Source organism: Pomacea canaliculata, linkage group LG1 (genome assembly GCF_003073045.1).
Source record: "Pomacea canaliculata isolate SZHN2017 linkage group LG1, ASM307304v1, whole genome shotgun sequence".
Lineage (NCBI taxonomy): Eukaryota > Metazoa > Mollusca > Gastropoda > Architaenioglossa > Ampullariidae > Pomacea > Pomacea canaliculata.
This window is the reverse complement of record NC_037590.1, coordinates 29,972,578-29,998,530: the sequence shown is the minus strand read 5'-3', so window position 1 is coordinate 29,998,530 and position 25,953 is coordinate 29,972,578. Positions and strand designations below refer to the sequence as shown.

The 25,953-nt window shown below is 40.9% G+C and overlaps 2 protein-coding genes across 2 annotated transcripts in view; one reads left to right on the top strand and one right to left on the bottom strand.

The window, feature by feature from the left end:
* LOC112574327 (von Willebrand factor D and EGF domain-containing protein-like) overlaps positions 1–7,215 on the top strand; it is a 34,492-nt gene extending 27,277 nt beyond the window's left edge. Inside the window, exons 30-34 of the mRNA XM_025255342.1 lie at positions 1,437–1,628; positions 2,103–2,198; positions 4,740–4,835; positions 5,057–5,152; positions 6,027–7,215. Coding sequence (XP_025111127.1) covers positions 1,437–1,628; positions 2,103–2,198; positions 4,740–4,835; positions 5,057–5,152; positions 6,027–6,151 — 605 coding nt within the window. The 3' untranslated portion in view covers positions 6,152–7,215. The remainder of the gene's footprint in view (positions 1–1,436; positions 1,629–2,102; positions 2,199–4,739; positions 4,836–5,056; positions 5,153–6,026) is intronic.
* Positions 7,216–16,216: 9,001 nt separating this feature from the next.
* Positions 16,217–25,953, bottom strand: part of LOC112572323 — a 39,989-nt gene continuing 30,252 nt past the window's right edge. Inside the window, exons 9-16 of the mRNA XM_025251943.1 lie at positions 24,400–24,483; positions 23,843–23,988; positions 23,499–23,613; positions 23,129–23,218; positions 22,061–22,219; positions 21,537–21,653; positions 21,108–21,206; positions 16,217–20,743 (exon numbers count right to left, since the gene is read on the bottom strand). Coding sequence (XP_025107728.1) covers positions 20,624–20,743; positions 21,108–21,206; positions 21,537–21,653; positions 22,061–22,219; positions 23,129–23,218; positions 23,499–23,613; positions 23,843–23,988; positions 24,400–24,483 — 930 coding nt within the window. The 3' untranslated portion in view covers positions 16,217–20,623. The remainder of the gene's footprint in view (positions 20,744–21,107; positions 21,207–21,536; positions 21,654–22,060; positions 22,220–23,128; positions 23,219–23,498; positions 23,614–23,842; positions 23,989–24,399; positions 24,484–25,953) is intronic.

The window sequence follows — 25,953 nt, the reverse complement described above, 5'->3', positions numbered from 1 at the left end:
TTGTTCCACATCTTTTGTTTTCCCTGCATCATCCACCCTCCTCCCCAAAGACTCAAAGGACATGCACACAATCTGACCGCCTGCTTTTCCTTTTTTTTCTCTTTTTTTTTCTCTCTTTCCGCTTTCCTGACGACCTTGGTAACTCGATCGGTCCACGATGGAAAGATTTGCCGAGGCTTGTATTCATTCACCGAATTCCAGTAATTATAATGAGTAAAGGACGCGTGGAACTCGTTTCATTTTCACGATGTTCGATACAGTGCTGCAGGTGGAAATGGATTTTTGTGTTTGTACTTGACTTATCTTACATGTCTGTGTGTACTTATCTAGTCACGGGAAATTCCTTTACGTGGTTCTTGTAATCAACTTTGACCTTTCTAGCTTACTAGCTTCTCTGGACACGATTTTCTGTCATGCTTCGTGATCTGCACTTTCCCTTATTATTTGATCAGACAGGATGCTAGGATGGAATGATCCAGTAGAAGCTGGTAATGGACGCTCAGCTCATTAACTAGTCGCTGTTTTTTAAGAATGGAGAGAGTGGCGACACCTGCTGTCAGTTTTTTCTCTATCTACATTGCCAGGAGGCTATCAGTGACTCAAGAATCGCACTTCACTTTCTGTTTCAAAAGTGAGGCTACTGTCAAGAGTATGCCTTAATAGAAGTGTTTGGTAAAGGACGAATATAACAACCTGTTCCACAACTTCTTTTCTAAATAAAACATATTCAGTTCAAGTAAAAATAAAAATCAGACTTCCCATTTCTGTTTTCTCCTGTTTTGCCAGTTAAAAGCCTATTGACGTCATGGGCAATAACTCCGTGACTGTCTTTTTATTTCTTCTAAAAACATCATTACGGTTTCTTCGGACATTGCACGAGAAGAGAAGTTTTAATCACGTAAAACGTCTGTTTAATAGTTTCTATATAAGTTATGTTTCTAAAACCTGTTTGGTTGATAGCCTGAAGCAGTAAATTATTGTGATCGCCCTCATCAGAGAGTCGATGCTCTCTACTTTCGTCGTGGCATCAGCTGTAAACTGACTCTTCTGTTTCATGTGTGGTTGACCTTTGGTTTGTTTTTGTCTTCCTGGATTCTCTCTACTCCCTCTAGACAAATTCATTTTATTTATTTACCCCTTCTCACGACTCCCCCCGCCCGCCAATCACTTTATTTTGTGTTGTTATTTTATTGTTTTATTTATTTACTTATTTTCGCTCCAGCAGTTTATACTAAAATATACAAGAAAGCAGACAGCGTCTCAACGTTTATTAAAAAAATTAATAGAGTTATTTATTTGATAGGTAAATGTAAAAAAATTTCAAAAGATTTCGAGAAAGATACAGATTGTATGAGGTCATGCTGCAATGGTCATGGTACCACCGAGTTCCAGAGGACTAAAGATCAAAGAGTAAACTCTCCCCCTTGATGTTCCAGAGGCGTGCGGCATGGCGTGTCAGAATGATGGGGTGTGTGTGGGACCCAACCGTTGCCGATGTCAACCTGGGTTTCACGGTCAGTACTGCCAGCACGCCACTTGCTATCCTCCCTGTATGAACGGGGGGATCTGCACGTCCCCCGGCCACTGCCAGTGCCCCCCTGGCTATGACGGACTTCAGTGTGAGCAAGGTGAGTAGAGTAGTGCGTGTGTGTGGGTGGGTGGGTAGATACGTTGATCTATGCTCATACAATATGATTGGCAGTCTGTTGCAACAGCTGGTATCCTAAGTGAATAAACCTGTTCACCCGCGATCCCTTGAATATTAAAAAAAAAAGGAAAAGCTATTGTCTTTCCAAGGACATTGTCACAAGTACGCCAAGATAAAATACCTGTAAAATATAAAATATTTCTTTCACGAAACATCATAAAATAAATTCAGGAGCTGATGGTTGAAGTGCATTAAATCTGTCATAATGCAGAAAAACTAAGGGACAAACTAAAGCTTATTTAACTGGCCTTTCATGATTGCCGAGGATCATATGCAATATTACAAAGAATATCAGATGCTTTCTGTTTTATATTGCATTATATACATAGCTAGGATGTTTCTTGTATGTCAGCACCTGTTGTCTTGATTTCTTAGTAGTGTTTTCTGTGTGCAGCCATTTGCAATCCACTTTGCCAGAACGGCGGCATATGCAAGCGATTTAACACCTGCAAATGTTTACCTGGCTACGAGGGACACAGGTGTCAGTCAGGTACGCTCAACGTGTTGTTTCAATTACGATGATGTTCTCCACTCATTGGCTGAAAATAAACTCTTACACAAAGATGAATCACGTTTATACATTTACTGAGCTTCTCACGTTTATCTCGTTGACAGCCTGCACTTATTGAATTTGTAAGTCATCACGAGAGAAAACAAATCATCGTCTTCCTTACGACGAATACATTCTATCTTGATTAAAATAAACAAACAAAAAGACCTTAATATAGTCTTTCTATTTTTAACGAGAATCTCGAGATTTAATTTTGTCCCTTCTCACAACCGCTGCCATCGCCGCCATTGCACAACTGTTTACGACTTTTGATTCTTCTCCACTCACCGCAAACGTCTTTCTAGCAGACGACATCAACGGTTTTAGTGCGGCTTCGCGGAGCACTAGGAATTAGATGCAAAAGTTGATGGACTCGTCCTTGGTGAGGCACGTGACAACACCAGCATCAACAACTACCACATTATCCGGAAAGTGGTGCCGGCATCAGACGTCGCCTTCAGCACGTTCTATCCCAGAAACCCGATAGGCACTGGAAAGATCGGTACTCAGAGTCAGGGAAGGAGGACAGAAGGACGTGGAACAATCTAGATCACACGTTCGTGGCCTTCATTAATAAAGTACCCAGCACAATTTGTAGTAAAATCGGAGCCTCCATCTGGATCTTCCCAGTCCAGTATTTTCGATGATGATAGAATCAATCTACCATACCAGATTTGTTAGGTCAAAGGGAAAGTCAACAGCTGAAAATTTGTTTACAAATGGCTTGTCACGCGTTTATGATTTTGTTTGTTTGTGTGTTGTGCGTGAGCGTGCTGATTTCTCTCCTCTTCCTCTGTGCGGGTGGTTGAATGGGATAGATAAACAGATTGATCGATAAAAGATAGAGGTAGAAAATTTCAATGGAATCACATGTAAATGTTGTATATCTTATATTATAAACTGTGTCTTTGTGAGACGAAGACGATGACGACGACGATGTAAACATTGTTTAACAACTCTGCTTCTAAACCTAACCCCTTACTAAACGAACTAAACTTTTTTAGTGTTTCATTATGTGATTTTTGTCAATAGTTTTTTTTTAAATGTAAGACTTGTAAAATTGTGACCGTGGACTTATCAATCAAATAGACAGGTCTGAGAAAATGAACATTATGTTTGTTTAGCTCAAGGCTTTCTCATATCAAACTGATTTTCTAAAATTCCATCAGAGACTTCCTACTAAGAGAAAGTTCTAGATTTCGGCCTTTCCATTCCATTCACATCCTAGCTACCTAGTGACCAAACTCTTTGCTCTTAAAAAAAAAGTCGAGACGAAATCGATTGAGTAACGAAAGCATCTAACAGGCGGACTTAAAGACCACCCTGAGTGCAAAATTATCTTCAAGTGGGTATGATTCATTTCACATAAGATACCAACTCCTCAAATCATGTAAAACATGTGAGTGATAAACCTCTGATATCTTAATTTTCACTTAGGTCTTGAGACTTATAATACCTCATTTGCGGCACCACTAAAGTTAGTCTTATAAACTGGACAACGCCTCGTACGTATAATATCTATTTTATATATGTATAATGCTCTCCCAACGACTGTGGTCTTCAGGGACGTTAACAGATAGAATTTGGATCAATCAATGTGAGAATTTTTTCTGGAAAATAATTCACAACGCAAAGTAACTAAAAGTAGGACTGTTGTAACTGCTGGAAGCTTTGGGTTTGACCATGTTTAGTCTTTAAATGTGAAGACTTAGGAAACTATGTTTCTTGTAAATCGATTCCTTACGTTGGCCCTCGGTTAACGGTTGCCGTCAGAAGGACGTTGCTTTGCCAGTGGAACTCGGTCGAAGTGTCCCGCTTCAGGCTATTTCGATGCTGCTGGTCTATGACAAATACCTGTTCTATGTAACCTGTCATTTGTCGATCTTCAGGGCCAAGTTTTTCCCCTTTCTTGTTGATTTTCAGTGCGGTAAGGGCGATCTCAGAATCAGGATGACTGTGCGTGCATGCGTGCGAGCGTGTGGTGATGACATGAGTGGATAAGAGAGCGTCTTCCGTCTTTCTCGCCTTGTGTAAACTGTTTTATTCCTCTCTCTAGAGTGGACATGAACATGCAGCCTTTCAATTGCCATCCACGATTTAATGGCTATGAAAACTCATTCCACATTTCCATCTTTCAATCCATCTTTCAAGTGTCTCTGTTAATGCTGCCTCTCGTTTATATGGAGAATGAAAATAGCTTTCAGAAATTACTCACATTTGGATGTTAAATGCTTTCGGAGTCTTTCGGCGTTTTAGAGTATAGTTCGTTTATTTTTATTTTTTTAATTATTATTATAAATGCCCTGGTTAAGGCAAATGCATCTGTATTAAGGGGTTTTCTCGTGAAGCAAGAATTCCAGTAATATCATATTAGTGTAAAGACATTTAACGACAAACAGAACGGGACATTAGTCAAATTTGTTATTGGTAGTACTAGAATGGTTATATATGTGTGTGTGTGTGTGTGTGTCTATATTGCAGCTGTCTGTCTTCCTACTTGTCGCAATGATGGACGTTGTGTAGGACCAAACACTTGCTCCTGTAGCTCCGGATGGGGAGGAAACCTCTGTGACAGATGTGAGTGCCACCTCAGTTTTATGTTGATTCCATGCTTTTGCTTCCTAATGCCTGCTAGTCTTCTTGTCTGAGTGTCCTGTCTATTTGTCCGCTTGCTAGCCTGACTGTTTGTCTGTCTGCTAGTCTTCTTGCCTGCTTCTCTCTTTGTTAGTACACCTGTCTGTCTGCTGTTTAGTTAATAACTTATACAGAGATAGTAAGAGACTGAAGATGGGTTTCAGCCGTGTGCAGTCTACCGTGTCGTAATGGCGGCCTGTGTGTCAAGCCCGAGGTTTGTGCGTGTCGTCGGGGCTATGGCGGGTCTGACTGCACCCAACGTAAGTAGTACATGGGACTGTCTTGTGTCTAAACAACAATAGGGTAACAGGGCCATTAATTTTATTGGGTCCTCAAACTTTGCTTTTAAATGATGAGAGCTGTAATAAATATGTCAGTGTCAAAGTGTAAAATGATTTATAACAATCAACAGACTGCACGTGAAAACAAAAGTTTAAAATATTTTTAATATCGGTTCCGCGAGCAAATCATCTCTCTCTCTCTCTCTCACTCACTCACTCACTCACTCACTCACTCACTCACTCACTCACTCACTCACTCACTCACTCACTCACTCACTCACTCACTCACTCACTCACTCACTCACTCACTCACTCACTCACAGTTAATTATCTATATATATTGTATATGACTCTGCGCAGAAAAACTGATTTTTGTCTCTTGAAAATGCCTCCAAAAATAAGAAATCAAAGGATACGCTGTTGAAGAAAGTCGCTTGCTCTTCCGTCGATTAACTTGGTACGGAAAGTTTAGTTTCAAAGTCAGTTAATTAAACTCCATTTTTGCCCAGCCATAACAGAAAGCACTTTCACTCGCCATCACGGAAAGTTCACCTTTACAGACCCATCACTCTACGCGATTTTAAAGTGCCGTTCGACAAGCCGCTGTCGTCATCAGCAATACAGACAGACGAGTCGTTGCATGAGTTTATCCTCCTCCCCCAACCCTCCACCCTCGGTCTGAACGCTGAGCACTATGACGTGTTAGCGGCTGAAATGAATCGATTCCGTCAGGTCACCTTCCCACACCTGAACGAGAACCCGTCGGCTGCTAAACTGGTGGATGTGTTTTTTTTTTCTTTCTTTTTTTCTTTTTGTATGTAATAACTTACCTAGGGCATCTTTTGGTTTTCAGCATTGTGCTGGCCGCAATGTCAACATGGCGGCTGGTGTCGAGCCCCAAACGTCTGTCACTGTCCACGAGGGTTTTATGGAAGACACTGTGAGGTGTCGTCGTCGTCGTCGTCGTCGTCATTGTAACGATAGGTACTGAGGAAGTGTAAGAAGTTACGTCACGCTTCAGTTATATCAGACGCCAATTCCCTGCTGACGGCTTAGACTGAAACACTTTTCACTCTAAGCTTAAAGCTCCAAAAAGCATTATTGTAACATAACTAGTATTTTTTTTTAATTTGTCAATACGTATCAAGATACTTTGTTATCATTCAGTAAGTGTAAGTATTATTATGTTATTCCTCAAATGACGAGTATTATTTGTGTGTTAATATATGATATTAATAAATGTTTTATCGTTCGAATGACACATGCTATTCTGTAACAGTTCGACTTGTATGGTATTTACATTTGTATCTGTCTTGTCATTTTCTTTCTACATTTAATACCGTTCCAAATCTGGAAAGTGAGTGTGACAGCTCCTCTTCCGACTGTAAGAATGAATCTTGTGAAGAAAATACGAACACCGTAAACAGATTCTACAATACTCCTTCACTATAATTCATCAATTTTCATATAAGAATGAGACCATCATGCAACGCGAAGACATTATATTTGATCATTTTTCTTGCAATTGTTTCAATCTATCTATTTACATCTTTCATATTTTTCCTTATTTTTTTGCTGGCCAGAGAGCAAAAATATTTTTCTTGGCAAGCTGAAGCATTTGTTATTACTTGTGATTTGCTTTTATTGTGTACTGCGCTGACCTTTTCCTCAACTTGTTGTCATCTTTATCATATTGATCTTTCTGTAGTGCTGTAATAAATGTCCCGAAGTCGCGACTGGCTTTTGTCGGAATTCGTGGAATCAATAAACTGCCTCATACTGAGTCTGTCCTCCTGCCTCTCGGCCATTGTTGTTAAGACATTTCTTTTTACTTGACCGACAAAAGATTTTAGAAGAAAGATAAATTACTACAACGACAGGAACAATAATCTTTTTTTCTCCAGAAACAGATTTTGAATGTGTGCGTGCCACCCCATAGCTGTCACGTGTTGCAACATGCGCAGTCAAATATTCGTTCGATTTTACCTTTTTTTTTAGAAAAAATATTGGAAACATGTTGGTTCATCTGTGTTCCTGATTAAAGTGAAATATATTAGACTGACTCAATATCTATGACATGATAGTGTAGAGATTTAAATATTATTAAAATGAAAAAAAAAAATTTTTCTCAAAACACAGGTGCTAAGGAACATGGAGAAGAAGAACCATTTCTCGCTCACTTATGTTCTGACATTTTACTCACAGATTACAAATTTAATATGTGCCTCAACAATATCAACATGAAGTCACTCACGCACACACGCACGCACACACACGCACGTAAACATCATCTCTAACCTCTCAGTCAATTCTCGCAGTGAATTTGGAGATAAACAGTGTTGCTGGGTCTTACTTTCGGAAGCTTGCAAAAAGCTGGAATTAAAAATCAGTCTCCATGCTTTCAGCGAAGTCTCCACTAGACGCCGCTGTCGTCGGATGCTTCCTTCTGATGACAATGGCTGGCGCTATTTCGGGACGATGTCCATTGCTGCCAGAAACGGAAGCAGAAGAGGGCAACGCAAGAGAAGAGCACTCCGCAAAGTCGGGGAGTTTCATAACCAAAGCAAAACTTGACTCTTGAGTGGCGAACGGTCACATGAGAGAGAAAGACGGAGACAGAGCAAGAAAGAGAGGGAAAGAACTAAAAATAGGTTGATAGCGAAAGCTGGAGGGGTGGTGGGTGTAGATAGATGAGGATAGGGAGGGGGAGAGAGGGTGAAGAGAACCCGGACGTCATTAACTGCTTTTCATTCCAGTAGGACGATTTCGAGAACAAACAAACAATAGAAAGATCGTTGGGAAACAGCAGCCACAAGATGGTTGGATAGATGATGAGATCTTAATTATATGCGTGCGTGTATGTGTGTATTTGTTTATATCTGAATAGAGAAAGTATCTGTGAAATAATGTCTTGTATCTTTTCATGCGAATATCTTTGCAGGCTTATTTGGATAAGAATGTCTGGCGGAAGAAATATTGCTCTGTATGGGTGCACTTCACCAACAAAAGTCATAAAAGACAAACAGACAGACAAGAAGACAAAAATCGGTAACAAAAGCCAACAGACATGTATGCGGAGTGACATACACTAATAAAGAGAGGCGGTTAAGCCGTCACGCAAGCAGACAGGGATGCACTCAGGCAGGAAAGGACGTCTGCCACGATCTGTGGACAAGAAAGTTTCTGGAAAGGCAAAGACAATAGTGAGTCGTGCTTTCTGCCAGTCGCTGAGCGATGGCGCCCCGAGTTCGATAGCCCATAGTTCACAGGGGATCGTGCATGGCAGGGATGAGACAGGCGGGACGTGGGAGGCTGACAAGATGGGACTGCCATTGCAGGCACGTGGACCACAACGCCGCACTCACGCCATTTTGAAGATTAGGTATTAGCTCAAACCCCAACCCCCGCCTCCTCCATCCTCCACTCCGTTTGTATGATTTTGCACTTTAGTTTCCCCTCGTCATGGCTTCGCACTTTTATTCCCTTAGTCCAGAAAACCATCTTTTATCATCTCAGTTTTAGCTCGTACTCTGTACATGGTAGATGGAAGCGATGACCTGTTGTAACTTTAACTTGTTTAATTAAATTGTTAACCGTTACCGATCTTAAAAGACTGCCCTACTAATGGTTCAAAACCATTGAAGAAAACTGAGGCAGTGAACATTCTGTCCCGTGAATTACATTTTTCTTCATCTTATATGTAGACTTACTCAACAGCCAGTACGACAAAAGGTAAAGGTCATCCCCTAACCTTTTGGTGTGTGTCAGAGACCTCACTTTTCTAAGAGCCAGCATAATATGTCAGGAAGGTGGACATCTTTCCTGTTGTTAAATCAACCAAAAATACTTCAGTGATTGACGTATGTCTGTTATATTTTCTTTACGTTTATTTTTAGTTTCTTGCAGAAGTTGATTGACATTTTCAGTTCTCAATTAACAAAGCATGTTAGGTTTGGGGACAAAGGAATGTTTGAGAATTAAAGTGGATGAAGCCATCAGTGTGAGAAAACACAGCGAGACACAGACGCCATGCTTCTGTCGTGGCCGAGCACAAAGTTTGATAGAGTTTCTGTCCACTTCCTAAAGGCGATGTCGAAGTCCGGTGAGACCAATCGTCTTCCCCAGCTGAAAAGGTAACAAACGCGCTTTCATTGATGACCCAAATGGATTTCTTCAGAAATGCCCGAATGGGTTGAAAGTAAAAAGAAAAAAGTTTAACCAGTCTCAAAAGACTATTTGAACTTCCATTCTACTCTAAACAGCATTACATTTCAATGTTCTGTAATTGGCAAACTGTGATTATAGCTGGTTATATCGGGTTTAATGTGTAAGATGTTTTTGGCTACTGGTATGTTTTACTAACTGATACCTAAGCATGTGTAAATAAAAGCCTCAATATTTACACTCGATGTGTGTTCTTTTTAATGTGTCAATTAAAATTACTTCTGAATAGCCTTCATCAAGAAGGTTTTTTTCCAGAAACAGGCAACAAAAGTGCGAGCAAAACTTCTTTGAACTGGAAAACTTGAAGTTAACCAATCAACCGCCCACATTCAAGAGTCTTGGCCTTACTAACCTGAATGCCACGAATACTGCCGCTTCTTTTGTTGATTTAATGTTCTTCTCTCTTACTCTTCGATCGACTGGCTTTTTGTTCAACTAGAATAGAAAGTAAAACTTATTTTCTTACGCGAAGACACGGGTTTAATTTTGTGATGACTAGCAAACTGAAAAGCTCTGAATTTGAACAAAAATTACACAGATTTTGCCTATGAAAAATGACGATACATAAGATAATAAAATGACAATAAAATGAATTAATGCAGTAAGTTTTAAAATTTCGAGAGGAAAATAGGGAAAGTTACAGTGTCAGATAACAGTTGGATACGTTTATTTGTTCCTATCGTTCTTGTCTCTGAAACTGTGACTGGTCTGCATGCAGCAGAGTGTGTCCTACTGAGGTCTGACTCATTTGTCTGGATAAGACTAACCCGCTGAACCACACGCGCAAGAGTGCAGGATATGAAGCGAAATAGCTCGATCCTTTTGTGATGTCTAGCTGTATCATTGTGTCTTTATCATGACATATCTGAGACTCGTTGCCAGACTGTTTCGTCACCCTCCTGGTGGTGTGTTTGCCGTTATGTCTCGCGGCTGTTCCTAATCAGGTTTTTGCGTCATTCTCTGATCCGCCGCACGGATGATGGGCCATTAATCACCATTATAATAAACCAACCTAACGAAAGTCTATAAAAAGAAAGCAAGACAAACAATCGATGTCGAACGCATTTCCTGTTGTAAGACATGATTACAGCATTCATTTTGTAATGCATTACTTAAAAACAGCAGTTTGTCCAGGTGCATGCTGGGCTTAAAGACACAATAAGAAATATGGACAAGGCTTCTTGCAATCGAGGAATTATTATTAAATGGCTGTAGGGGGGTTCAGTTCCGTGTTCTTATTGTTGTTTTTGATGCCCGGTGACATAGCTCCTGTCACGCTGGCAAGGGACAAACTGCACGTGCAGTTGGACAGTCACGTGTTGGGTGCTCACCTGCCCACCTGAGTGTCGTAGTAATGGCATGACTGTTAGTGAAGCGTTTCCATCATTCAGAAGCCATTGATTTGATCCCCCAGTGTTCGCTCCTCTTCGTTTCCTAGTTTCCCTGTAGTCGCTTGACTGATATCTCCAAACCTCGTGACTGAAGTTTTTTCTCCCCCACCGAGAGACAGATGGGTGAGGCTTTGCAAGGGACGTGGAAGTCAGGTCTTGCCCCGTTCACCTCCCCATCTCCATCCCTATCCCCATCCCACCCCACACGCTATCGGGTTTGCACTGATCACTTGAATAATGGATTGTTGGAAGGAAAGTCTTGGCGCGACGTGATGATCTGTTATTACAAGTGTAATCTGAAGCATTCCTCAAAATTGTATTAAGTTGACACATGCATAGACCCACATAATCAGGGCAAGGGAGAGAACTTTACTGACCCTGCCAATGAAAATTTTCAGCTTCTTAAACTTTAACTAAAGATTGTCGAATCAACAGAACTTCGAAAAAAGATAATGTTAGGCTGACCACTGACCATGACATATATATCATCAACATTATTTACAAAAAATCGCAACTCTTAGTAAAGCAAAACAAAGAAGTTTGATTTTAAAAGTGAAGACAAAGACACATTTACTTTTAAGCATCTATGCTGGATGAGGGAGAGGGAGTTGATGCGTCCCGTGTGTCTTTAACCAAGATGTATAACAGCTCATCATTGGCTTCAAGATGACGAAGACTGATAATCAATGCTAGACTCCGACTTGACGAAACCGCAAGATGAGAGAGAGAGAGAGTTGCAACCAAAGTTAAGCCCTTCCTCCCTTCCTTCCCATCCCTCCGCTCGATATTGGGTGAACGTACTAAGGACTGCAAAGCCAAACATATTTTTTTCTCTTTCTCTCTCTCTCTCACTCAGGCACCAATTTGTGCATTTATCACCAACTACTGCGTATCTCACAACTCCTCCTGGAACTCGGTTCCTGCACGCAAGGCCGACATCCTGCCCGTGCAGTCATAATTCCCGGAACACACGTACGAGGTGGCCCCCGAGTGTTGCTGCTGATTGCAGGGTGGAGCACAGCAGCCTCCAGTTGACCTCCATAACGGCCAAGCAGCTGCCAGCGGTCCTGCTGTTCTTCCAGTGATGAATTTCGGGATGAGCTGACTCTTGTCGTCTGCTGCCCTGTAGCTAAACAACCGCCACACCTATGCTTAATCAGAGGTCACTTAGTGATTTACAGGCTAAAAGCGTTTTGAATTGTTTCCACTCCTCAAGTCTTTCGTCAGATGGATGCTGTCCTTGAAAACAAAGGCGGCCTTTGGACCGACTTCTGGACCGACTTCTGGACCGACTTTCTCTATTCTCTGGTTCAACATGCAATCGAGCCTTTATATCAGACGTAAACCTGTCTCCTCTCTTGCTTTAAATAAACATGTTTTTTTTAATCACATCTTCATTAGAAAAGCTAGTATTGGGGCAATTGAAAAAAGGAAATACAAAGGATTTAAGCATATACTAACAATTTTTCTAAATGTATTTGTTATTCAAGTGAATTCTCTAACTCTTGCTACATTTAAGACTAATGAGTTGTATGCTTTTTATCCCTCTGAAAAAATTTTACCAAGTGATTCTTCAGAAATTTCTACAGTTTAGAGGATAAATTTGTTCCTGCTTTTCAAACTGTTCCTATGACTTCAGTTCTGTCAGACACAACAAACAGTCTAAAGTGTCCACTGTGGTAGCAATTTTCATTCAGTTGAAGAAACTGAAAATAAAATTCGTTGATCAAAAAAAATGTAATGCAGACCTGCACTAATTATCTTTTGTATGTGTTTTTATAGGTAAAGTCGTCAAAAATGACCACAAAGACATTAATTGAAGTGTATAAGACTATGTGTGGCTTCAACATTTGTTCCTGATTCGTTTTGTTTTGTTGGGCAATGAAATAAAAGGATACTTTTTCTATCCCTCGTCACGATTCGATGTGACCGTAAGAGAAATGAAATAAAATCCATCCCCTTGGCATTATTTCACTTGGTTCCATTTGAGACTTCCTGCTTCTCCCTGTGGCTTCTATGGATGCTTCTTCCTGGTCACTTCTATTGGGTGAAACACTCTATTTTCAAAAAAAAAAATAAAATAGTAAATGCACGGATGGAATACGCTTGTATTGAATGCTGACCGACTTTCCATTTTCCGACTTCTGGATTGCTACATCTTTTCTGTTATAAAAAGTTTTCGAACAAATATAAAATGGATTTCATCAATTTACTGAAACTGAACTTTCATGTTAGCTAAATTGAGCAAGCCATCAACAATTTTAGTTTATATTACACTGACGTCACAGGGCATAGTCGGGACAAACAACGATAATAAACGGACCTTGCAGTTCTTTGGGAACTGGGGTTCGTGTTAATGATTGAAATAATTTTGTCAGCAGGATTTTTAGACGACTTAAATATATCAAAATCTGTGTTCGTGTGTGAGTGCATCAAACATTAGCTGAAACATTAATATCATGGTGAGTTCATTTCCATAATGTTCTAACCTTACCAGAAAAACAAAATCCAGAGCAGGATGCTGACGTCAACACATAATTGAAAGCTTTGCACTAACTAGGAAGTGGCCACCCCGAGTGACTAACTTTACATTTTATTTTTACAGTTGGTACACGAACCGGCGACATTACAGACTAATAGACAGATGATGGATATAAAGGTACTGTGTGAGGCTCTGCATAGGCTAGAAATAGTTACAAACATGTGGATGCAAAGAAAGAAACAAAAAAGAATATAAATATTGTGGTTTCGTGGGAAAATAATGCGTTTACTGTATCTGATCAAGAGTTAGCTTTTACTCGGTAAAATAAAATTCATCAAAACAAATCATCAAGTCCTGCAAAATATCGCCTGCACACTCTGGTATGTCCACCATCTTCCAGAAAACAAGCAGTTATCCCGCGAATGACATTTTTGTTTTGGTTTTGTCTATTTTAAAAAAATAGAAACGAGAAAAAAATGAACACTAAAGAATAAATGAATGAATCAAGAAAGAAGGAAGGAAAGACCTGGCAGTGCTGCTCTCTCAGCATGCCATCAGCCACATTTTATCTCGAGGATCTGTGTGCGTGGGTTTGTCCGCCCGGACTTTAAAACAAGCTTTGCTATTTATAGCAGTCCTACTTACGTCACACCCAGGCTAAGCTGTGCAATCCCACAACCCGGGGAGGGAGGCTACAAAACAGAATTATCCTTTGTTTATGATTCAAACCTGACTTCTGCTGAAAGAAACAGTGTTTACAAAGGAAATGCCTCAAAGCTACAGAAATGCAGCTCGGTACATGCTGCGGAATGTGTGAGAATATTTCTCGCTGTGTGAAGCGATGAGGATGTGAAGAATTTGTAAAACGGTCTGGTGAAGTTCTGGCAGGGCTATGAAACCGTGTTTATGATTATGAAGCAGTTTGTTTCAGTAATGATAGGTGCAGCCAACTACATCGTGATACGCTATTGTTGTTTTGTTAAGGTTCTCGCACCTCACTGTTTACTTCCACTCACCTGTGGGATATCAGAATCGCGGGGGTAAAATTCCACTCCAAAGATTCAAGATCATCGAACCGGAAACTTGTCCACAGTTCATGCAATGGTTGTACTGTACTTTAGTTACTGGCGCCTCACCCTTGACAGAACAGTGGGATACGAACCCTGAGCAGCTGAGTTCTTTAGATGTGGGGACTCGTGTCTCTCACTCGCCTCCCCCTACTCCGACTTCTTCGATCGTTTCCCTCTATATCTCTATCCTCTCCCTCTTTGTTTTAATTACTCTCCTGTCTGTGCAAACAAAGAACTGCTGCTGACAGGCGGCATGTGTACTATGACCCTTACAAATTTTCATTCTGCTCACCTTCACGACTACATTATTTAAATAAGACTGCCCAGTGACTGTCTTTTCATGAGGTCAAAAGCTTATTTTGTGTCATTTTCTCAAGACACTGGACTAGGTGATTAAGCACCAGTTACAGTCGAGTTATATATTAATCGAGTGACTGTGTTCTGTAGCTTGTATTCACCCCAAAATATTCACTACACAAACTGAGAGAGAACCCTCCTGTCAAACAGTGAAAGTGGCCAGGCGGCCAAGTATTGATTCAAGTCGGTTCATCAAAAAGCCTGCACATTCCTGTCGTCGGCAAACCGGTTTCTTTTGATCACTCATTAATGGCCACGCTCTTCGATCTGGGCTAAAAGTGGTCTTCAATAATAAAGCTGTGTTTCCTTACGCCTCCAAACGTTATTTATAATATATTGTGTCAGCACATTGTGACTGAATTGTCTCCCGCGTGTGCAGGATTGTCTCCCTTGTGCAATCTCCTAAAGGTCATGGACAAACGCAGTCATGCTGGGTAAGGTGAAATTACTTAGCTGTACTAATTATTCTTTGGACTTCATACCCTAGACAATACCTGACTTAAATTTCTCGTCATCTTATATGAAAATATTTCAGAATTGAAAAATGTATTAACATTCTCAGTAAAACGTAAGAACAGGACTATCATTCTTTAAAAAAATATTCATTGAAGGTTCGAATAAGCTATGACTAACCAAATTTTTTTTCATCGATTGCATCGAAATGTCAATCGAAAATCAGTTTTATGTTGTTCTGTACCAAAAATTTCAATTTAGTTTTTTCATATTATTTATTTCAGTCTAGAAAGTAGTGTAATATTGTTTTTGTCGTTTAATTTTTTTCAAACTCATTGTTCATTTGTTTTTGTGTGATTGAAGTTTTGTGTAAATATGTTGTTAAAGTGAATCGCCGATCAGTATATCTAGACTTAACCGAAGTGTGCTGGCAGTAACCGACAGCTGTCTGGGAGTTCATTCACTTACTTCCACACCCTAATCCGCTTCTGCGATCGACCGTTGCGAATGTAGTCCATCGCAGCTTCTGTCCACACCCTCCAGCCCCAATCGAACATGAATACAGTTCAGCCTGTCCTCCTATTCAAATATAAACTATCCCCTTTACACGCTCTGTTATCTCTCGCCCTGGCCAGCCACTGGAACTGACTTTTTTTCATCTCCACGAGAAGCTATCAACACCTACGCACGGCCTCCTCAAGGATGGTCGGCTCAGTCTGGTTTATTCCGCGGTGACCCCTGACCCCAAAGGAAGTTCGATCGTTCTTCTGTTTTGCCGGAGGCTACATTGGGCAAGTCAAGGATTCTTTTTTTTTTTTTTACTACACTACACACACTACTCATCTCTCAGCTTCCCGCCTACGGTCAGGCTCCCTGATGTACACCTTCTCCACTCCCACTACTTCCAATACACACTACACCAAAGCTTTGAAGCTGGTGCTGTTGGTGTTTAGTTCTCCATCTCACACATTTATATATATGTGCAAACACTCTTTACCTTGCATACTCACACAAGCAAACATCCAGGAACACACACACACATGACAGGTCACAGAAAGAGAGCATGTAGATGTGGAAACACTTTATTTTCTCAGCTTGTAATAAAAAAATACCCAGGACCCACCACTCAACAGCATTTTGCATTAAAATCTTTGCCACGTTTCCACTTGCAAATGAGAACATTTTTGACGATGATGGCAATAAAAAGGATTGCTCGACACTTGAGAATGTAGCCATCTTCTACTAGTTGGTGCACGAATATGTATATATATATTATATATAACTGATGACCTGCATCTACAACTCTTGGCTCAGCTAGTATTCAGAGGTTGCTGATGAAGCCCGCAAGCGACGACAACAAACAATGTTTCCTATCATGACAGCAGCCATCGACACTCATATTACTTTGCTTTCTCAACAAAGACCTGCGAGTTTCAACAAATACACAGGCAGAACAACTCATCACAGGCAGTATTATTTACAAGCTTTGTTTTGAGTTTCAAAGTACCCGCTCATCTTTTTTCTACCCTGGCATGTCGAGCTAGCATGATCCACTGCCAAGTACACACGTCACGCGCGGTGCTTCTGACAACAAGCACGTCCAACTGTAAACATAAACATCTTTAGACTGTTGTCTCAGTCCACGTCAAGTACACAATCGTGAAAATATTGTCTAGTACTCTATCTAGTACACTGCAATATTCGTGTTGTATGAAGTAATATTATCGTATTATGCATACATTACAGGGGGCAATGTTTGTAACATCCTTTGCTTACACCCGGTTTGCAGAAAGGCTGTGTGTCTCGGGTGTGAGGGATGAAAAAAAAATAAACAAGTACATGTTAGCATATTATACATGTGTTAAGAGTTTGAGAGCTTTTGCATATGATTGGGAGTGGAATTTTTTTTTCCTTTTTGTCTGAAGAGTTCAGCTGTATACTGAGTCACTGTTCTTCATATATGTTGAAGTATGGCGTGTAAAGTATTGTACAGTGTAGTGTATATTGTACAGTGTAGTGTATATTGTACAGTCTAGTGTTTATTGTACATTGTATTATATATTGTACATTGAATTGTATATTGTACAGAGTAGTGTGTATTGTAAAGTTTGTCGTGCGGTTCGTTTCATGACACTTAAGCAAAATGGACAACATTGTGTTTTCATTCAAATTAAGTACGACTATTTACAGACTATGTTCGACTGACCGCTGGAAGATAGTGAAGATAGGGGGTAGGCCAAAAAAAGGAAACCCGTTCGTCTTTCTGCACAGAGAGCGCATGCGTCTCACACTTCTACTAGGGTCAAAGGTCAAGACATTCTCCTTGACCCCTCGCTAAAAGACATGGAAGCACACGACACCAAAATCATCAGTCGGGTACACCTGATGCGCAAAAAAAGGCCTACTCGTGTCTCAGGGACGGGATGGGGAAGGCAATACATACAAAAATCTACTACATTAACAAAGACATCAAGTTGTAACAATTGTACAGCTTTTGCATATCCAGGGAGCGTTTTGTGCAAACCACTCGACAATTTAATTCCTTAATTAACACCAGTGACACGGGAGTTGCAGTGTTTGCTGAGCATTACATGGCAGACATTCCGTCTTCTTATCAGCTAATTTCGGTAATTTCGACGGCTGCAACTGTTTGAAAATAAGTAATTTCGTCTGTTAGAGCCATTTACAAATAAGTAAGGCAGTCAAGCGGCAAAACCATAATGACTTAATGTTGCAGCACAGACCAATCCCTCGGGTTACCTATTCATCTGCAACATACGATAATTAACAGAGTAGCCACAATCACTTGTCCTTCCATACTTATTGATTATTTTATTTATTTACGTGTTCATGAAAGATTTAACATGTATTCAATTATTGTAACCGTTAAATTAACGGTAAATCCAGTTTCCTGCGTAGAATACAACTTCTATTCAAAAAGAGGAAACGAAATGTCTTCTGATGAACACGTCCACTCCCCCCAAAACCCACTTCATACTAAAATGCTAGCAACCCCCTTTTTTTCATCGCCGGAGTACTTGCATCGCACATGGTTGTAAATCTTCTAAAAATGTGGTTGTGGTAAAATTGAAGAGAAGGTAAGAAGAACTCAGGGCCATCCTGCGTGCCAAGAAACAACAATGGTGCACAACCGAGGACCAGCCCTGACACAATATCCATGTACAAGGTGATACACATGTAGGCAGATTCACGCGGTTGTAAACAGTTTCTTATGTACATAAGGCGTCTACGTTTTATACAGTATTAGGTGAATATTATGGTAAGCCTTTTTGTACACACAGCCAAGACAAAAATTCTTTGTAAACACCATGTGGTTTTGACAATATCATATCACCGGACAGCCATCTACAGCTTATTTTGTATATATACAAGCACAGAGAACTGTCTGTGTCCACAAAGCAGGCAAACAAAAGTGGTCTGTAAGCTCTGACAGTGATTTACTTAGGAGTAATGTCACTGAATACAAATATTATTTGATTTTTCAAGTCTTCTAAGGAGAATATCTATCTTAAAGTAATGAAGAACTACACATAAGTTGTGGTCACAATTTTAAAACATAGGATACTACCAGTATGTATACAAATAAAGTGGCTTCGAAAAAGATTTTGTATAATCCAAAGTTACCCTGACTTCCTCAAGCAAACATATCATGTCTCAGGCAGAAAATAAGAAGGACAAAGAGAAACAGAGGAATCGCCACACAACGAAACATGTTGACACTGACCGACAAAGCTTCATTTGATTTTTCACAGGAATGTCTGCACGTGACCACAAACGGTCTATGTTAATATCCAATGTTACAGTAAATATAAATCATGTAAACCATGTCAAGGTCTAAATAGTTTCTACTTACAGGTCAACATCATATGGAATGTTAAAGAACTCCACACACAGAAACAACCGTTTTTAAAGTCTTATCAAAATATATATTTTGTAAGCGGAAGGCTGGACAATGGAACATCCCTCTTCTCTCTCAGAGCCTTTATATCATTTATTAGAAGATTTTTTTTTAAAAAAGTTGTATTCCATGCACTCATAAAGCAGAAAAATGAAGTTGCTTTTTCCTATATATGCTGACAATACGAAACTCTCGGATTTGACTTGAATGTTTCAGTTCAGTAAATTAAACTCTCTCAGGTTAGTACAGGGTCTTTATTGACTTTTCCACTTCAGAGAAGATTATTGACTGGGAAGGGTTGTGTGAAAGACAAACTTATATTTATTTAGTCAATTAACATTTTGGCTGTGTCAGCATTTCTGAAAAACTCTGTAGTGCTCCTTTAAATTAAGGATTAGAAACCTTTTTACTCAAAGATTCTGAAATTTATTTTCTCAGTCGTGAAGTGTAGGTTGTATCGTCCGAGAAATAAGTTTTTTCTCTCTTGTGCTAGCGAACGCTACAGTAAGGGTAACAACACATCATACCTTATCACAACAACATTAAGATAATCGTCTACATGTGTGTCCTACCGAGGTTGTCAGAAAATGAATGTCTATCTAGATGGTCTGCTCCTCATAGACTGTTTCGGACAGTTGAGGACAAATGAGAAAGATGATAGACGAGTGAGAAGCTCGGTGTTCTCATCAACTAAAGTGAAGCAGGAGGTTACTAGTGTGTTACTATTGTGTGGGGCGTGGGGCGCGGGGGGGGCTACAAGCCCGGAGATGATATCAGAATCTCTCGCCTGACCGCACAGGCTGTTCCGCCAAGCGACAGGGACGTCAGCAGAATTGACTCGGGTGCGTCAGATCGTGATAAAGAGATCGGCTCAAAGCCGGGGTGCTTTCAGTGCGCCGGTGCCACATCTCTGCATATTCTCCAACCTTCTCGAACTCTCTCGTACTCTTTTCAATTCTACCCCCCTTCTCTCTCTCTTGATCGATTACTCGTTCATGCTGATGCTGTTACAAATTCCTCACCGTGAAAAGCCCCGCGTGAAAGTAAAAGTAAAATTGTCCTTTCAGGACAAATGCATTTACGAGATCACTCCATTCATGTCAGTCTTCAGCACGAGTTCACGAAGAACGTCCAGGCACGCCCATCAGTTGAATCAGTTCGCATTCCAGTTCTTATTCCTCTCTGTACAGCACAAACTAATTTTCTCAAAAAATAAAATCCAAAACAAAAACAATTATAAAAAAAAACAAAACAAAACCGTGATGAAGTGATGGAGGGAAGAGGGACTCCATCCATCAATACTTTCTCAAAGGGACTGACCGTACACAAAGCGTCCACCGCCAAATTTCTCCCAAGAGCGGAAAGTTCGATGGTCCAAATCAAGTCTCACCACAGAATTCAACGGGCTCTGTGACGTGCGTCCGTCACCATGGAGAAGGTGAGCACACCTCACACCTGCCACTGACAGTATGGCAGTAAAAATGGGTGCGTGGCACCGCGGATATGAAATGTGGGATCGCAGGGGGCCTGGTCCGGCCCTGCCCTGGTCTCGCCTCATACGTTCTTCAGCATGATGTTGGGCAGCGCGTTCCGTCGGCGGCGCCACTGACCCAGGTTGTGTGTCTGGTGCCGAAGATGTTGTACCCAGGTGCTCGTCTCTTTTGCGTCCTCAGCCTGTAACAGAAAGTCCACCCACTTGTTTCAGCCTCCACTTAGCTACCCGTAAAGATCTACATACTTAAAAATAAAACAACAGGTCTTCTACCCTCTTCTTCATTTTTTTTTTCTATTTATCGATGTTTGTAAGAAAAAAAAATCCCACCTGTTTATTTTATGAATTTTGAATTGCTATTGTGTCTTTGCATAAACTGACATTTACAAAGAATGGTATTTAATATTTTTTCAATTAATTAATTTGATTCCTCAGGCATTATTCTACACAGGAAACTCTCGCAGTCAGTGGGATGTCGCTAACTACTACGTTACTCCAACTCCCGATCCCACTACGGTCCGGGTCAGAGGTTAAAGAGCAACAAACCTTAAATATGTAGGCTTCTCTTCCCCACTCCTGCAGCTCGAACACCTCATCAAAGTCAGGATCAACAGTCACCACGCATTTGTCCAGCATAAATGGATCCTGTAAAACAAGCAGTCACAAATTAGGATTCAGGAAAAAAAACCCATCTTGGAAGCGAAATTAGATATCGGTTGGTCTAGTACTCTAGTTAATAGCAGGGTCCTAACGTAAATTAGATAATATATATATAATTATACAGACTATAAATAGAGATTTTTTAAACTTATAAGTACTTAGTATACGTTACTGTAACAGACCCGACATGAAACGACTGTAAGAGAGCAGATGCTACACCTAAATAATTTTGTCAATAATATTAACCAAAACTAATTAACTGCTTGATTAATTTTTAATGGTGACCGTAGATACGATACATAAAGAGCTACTTACTCTCACAGGCTGGTATTTTCCATTCTTCTCTCTGACCAGCACCATGGCGGCCTGCTGCACCTGGAGGGAGGGTCTGGCAATGAGCCGCTCCATGTCGTGGGTGAGATCGTGGTGAGACTGAAATCAGACAGACATTGTCAAAGGATGGCACTTCATTTTATTCCTGGTGATGATGTGATGGTCACGTGTGACAATTTATAGCATCTCTCTTCTGATAACTTCTTCTTTCAAACATCAATGATTTCAACAACAAATCAGCAGGTCTGTTTGCTACTTTACTGTCTCTGCCGATTGTATCGCCGACTTAACTCTTTGTCTTTTATAATCTGTCCAATCTCGCGACACACTGAACATTATCTTCTTTGGGAAAGGACTAAAAATATTTCTAGTAGTGAACCCCAAGGAATACAGAACATTTTGTGAAAAGTTTGTAACTTGCTAGGAAATTTGTAAGAAGGCACGGTCTTGAAGTACGACCCGTAACTGAAAAAACTTGGAGTAGAGTAACCTATAGAATGACTCACCTGTCCCATGGTCAGTAGAACACAATAGACAGGTGTAAACTTGATGTTGCGGCATCGCTTGGACGCCCACGTGTGGTCCGGAGGTTGCGCATACCACATCCTCGATGTAATCAAATCATTCACTTCCTTCTTGCTCCAACCGAGAACATCTAGGGCTACCTGCAGAAGACACGAGAAGAGCCTCCATTTGAATACAGGTGAGCTAATGAGACTGAGTGTTGGCGGGTAAAAGAACTTGAGTAAAAGGAATGTGAGCAGATGTGTAGGTGAGTGGATGCGCTCACTGGAGGATGAGAGGATAAGCTAGAATAATGTATCATTCTTGTTATTTTGTTGCAGGTGTCTTATTTTGCTCCGTTAATAAACTTTGAATCTTTTAATTGAATCATTTTCATTTGACCGATAAGTCGTGTACTGTTTTTAAACATTATTAAAACCGTTAATTCTGTTCTTCAGAAGATTCAAGCTCTGGCTTAGTACAGAAGGAAGGTCGCACGTGACGTGATAGCCACGTAGCCAAAACGTTTTCTTCCCAGTTTGTGCTTCTGAATCCGTGAAATGTCCCTGACGAGAGAAGGGCGAGGCATTACGTTCCCCAAACGTTTATCCGCCGTGCATTGCGCGATCACGTGGTGCAGTAAACGTCCAATACTTTGCGCGACCTCCTTCGGAACTAATAGGATCATGTCCATTGCAGCCAGCGGAGCAGAGAGCAAGCCTTCTTTAAAAGCTTGCATTTCCACGGGCAAAAGGGCTTTAGAAGTCATCACAATGGAGGTTAACCAATCATCAATCAGCGAATGGTCACGTGCGCTCCTGCACGCGCTGCTAGAGACCCCACGTGATGTGCGGTTTTGTGTTTGTTGGGGTGTTTTTTTTTTTTGTTTTGTTTTGTTTTTTGTTTTTTTTTTTTTGTTTTTTTTTTTTAGATCATGAAGTGGGCATTTAGAAGATTGACAAGATCAAAGAAGCTCTTGTCTCGACTCTATACATCTTCCTTTATTGTGCCACACATTCGGAGACAGAGACAGGCAGTGGGAGGCGGGGTGTGCACAGATTAGGACTCACCCTGTGAACTTCCAGCTTCTCTGTCAAACTGTATCGTCGTAGATGGGACTGTTTCCGTTTGATGCGAACGCTGCCACTCCCTTTTGCTTTCTGTGAAATAAAAAAAAAAGTTTCTTTCAGAAAAGAGAAACTAGCGAGAGAGAGAATGGCGGGACTAGGAGAATTTTGCGCAGTGGGTTTTGTTAGCAGAAATCAGTTTTGCGATAATAATAATAATAAAAATAGCAACAATAACAGCAACAGCAACAACAAGTTTTGAATTTGGGGAGGGGGGGACTGAAGTCCATGACAAGCACGATTCTAACCGTTACCCCAGCTAACCCCGCCCTGAGACGAAGGCAGCTAGAAACAAGAGAAACATGCTGCTCACCGCGTTGATGTGGCTTAGGATGTCTTCGAGCTTCTCGCGAGCTTCCCGTATGTCTTCTTTGTCTGGGTGGTTATCTGGGGTGGCTTTGTACAGGCGACTCAGCAACAACGGGTACCTAAGCAGAAAGACTACAATGAAGACAGGTGCGTACAAGGTAGACATTGTCAGAGACGTAACAGTTGAAAAAAAATTAATGGACGGGGTAGAAAAGAAAGATAGAAAGAAGAAGAAATCCACAAGCTCTCAGACTACATGTTTTATTATTTATTTTAAAGAGATGCATATATGAAAAAGAAATAGTATTGGTGTGTGCCGTGGCACTTTGCCTCCTGCAGTGAACTCACTTCATGATGCGCTGCACTGGAACCATGAGGAAGGACTTGAGATGCATGCGCCTGAGCAAACCGTTTTCCGTCTGCGACACTTGCAGGAAGATTCGTAGCAGCTCGCGGTCTCTCTCCATCTGTTCCAGCGCTGCTGACGCCGCAGCCTACAGACAAGAAGGGGAGATAAATCATGTGGCGTGCCAGCGACCATATGACGTCATCAAGCCCGTTCAGCGTCAGCAGCTTAACCGTCATCCTCTCTTCTCAGCGGGAGAGCAGTTATCGCGGGGTGTGACAAATGATTTTTAAATCAGGGAGCTGTCAAGAGCTGTTTAGATAATATTTTACAAAGTAGCGACTAGGAAGTGTTGTGCGCATTTGTTAGTCATGCTAGGTGTTGACAACAATTAGTTAATCCAGAAAGTTGGAGAGGGAAATAAATATAAAATATTTTTTTCCTCGAAATACTAGGTTACGAGCAGCATCTTCTGTTTGTTTTATTAAAAATAAATGCTGTCATCGAAGAATATCAAAAGCACGATATATAAAGAGCTCAACTGTAGGTTAGTTCTTACCTGGTTGATGCAGTAGTTCTCGAAGGCTAGAAACATGCTAGACGATTCAATGAAAAGGCTGCCAATATCAACTGTATTCAAATCCTGCAATCACAGAGAAAATTGCATGAATTAAAGATATTTGTTGACAACAAAGCGTCTCTAGACAATCAACGTGACTTAACAATCGGCGCGACAGTGATTTGCCAGTAAATTGTCGACAAATCTCAAACGACCACCAACAAATATTGCTTTAAAGTGCACCAACCCTCACTGGGTCATGATTGACCAGGCCCTTTAAAAAAAACCTATAGCGGGACACAACAATCAATTAAAAGACGACTGATTTGAAAGAAAAACAAACTTTTGATGAACGCGTGTTATCCAAGCTGGAATCGATCTGACTGGCCGCGTTTCGTCACGTGGTGCAAATTTTTAAAGTTAGCTAGTAATTGCCCATTGATTTCTGTACAGTCCCTTAGCCGAGGTTCAGCCCAAGCCAAGTTCATGTGACGCACAACCGTTAATGAATTCATCGAACCGATCGCACCAGCCGATCTCCTGCCAGACCCGGGACCCGCTCCGAGTTTGCCGTGATTGCGTCCCTTGTCCGAGCGGAGCTTCTACCTCCATCCTCCGCACTTTTGTCGGTATTTAAAATCCACTTGTCGCATTCTTTGATCGCTAAACTAACTGCAGAGGATGCAGCAGTTCTGTCTAACACTAGACACATTCGACAAAAACAAAAAATCATAGGTTTTTCAGCTCTGATGAAAATAAACGAAGAAACACCAGAAATAACATACTGAGCTTTGTTAAACAAATATGGATGAAACGAGAAAACTCAATGAAGATGAAGCGCCCGGTAGTGTAATAGTTAAAACACTCGCTTGTCATTACTTCAGCGAGAGGCTCTGTGTTCAGATCTCGTCTCAGGACACTATGTAGATGACACCTGTCCTCAGTACTGGGAGTCGGGGGTTTTCGCTGGGTACTCGGGTTTCCTCCCTCTCCCCCCATAGTGCGAAACGCCACAAGTTGGAAGCAATTTCTTACTTAATAAACCAACCAACTAAGAAATTTGAAGGAATAAATCCTTTGTTAAAAAGCTCACCATAGACCTTTAAAATGTTTGGAGAGCAAGCACGAGCGATAAGTAAACACAGAAAGTATTGGAATGACAAAAGGACAGGAACCCAAGAAGCTAACGCGAAATTTTCCAAGAAACATCCTTGATTTATAGGCATTTTACGATGTTCCCGGGAATGTGGACAGCGCACGCACAAGAGGGAATGGAGGGAAAAAGCTAAGCATGTTAAATGCTGGGTTCAATTATGTATGTTTAAAACGAAAAACCAAAGTGATGAACGCAAGTAAAAATCGTTGTCAATGAAAGCGCAGGAGACAGACGTACCACAAGCCATCACGACTCTAGGCATGAATAAAATCCAACAAGCTGTTTGGTGGCACTGATCATCTCTTTAAAAACAAAGAAGGGAAAACTCGCGATGATGTGGAGTGATTACCGGCCCTGATGGACTGCCACAGCATAATTACCGCCCCTGAGGGACTGCC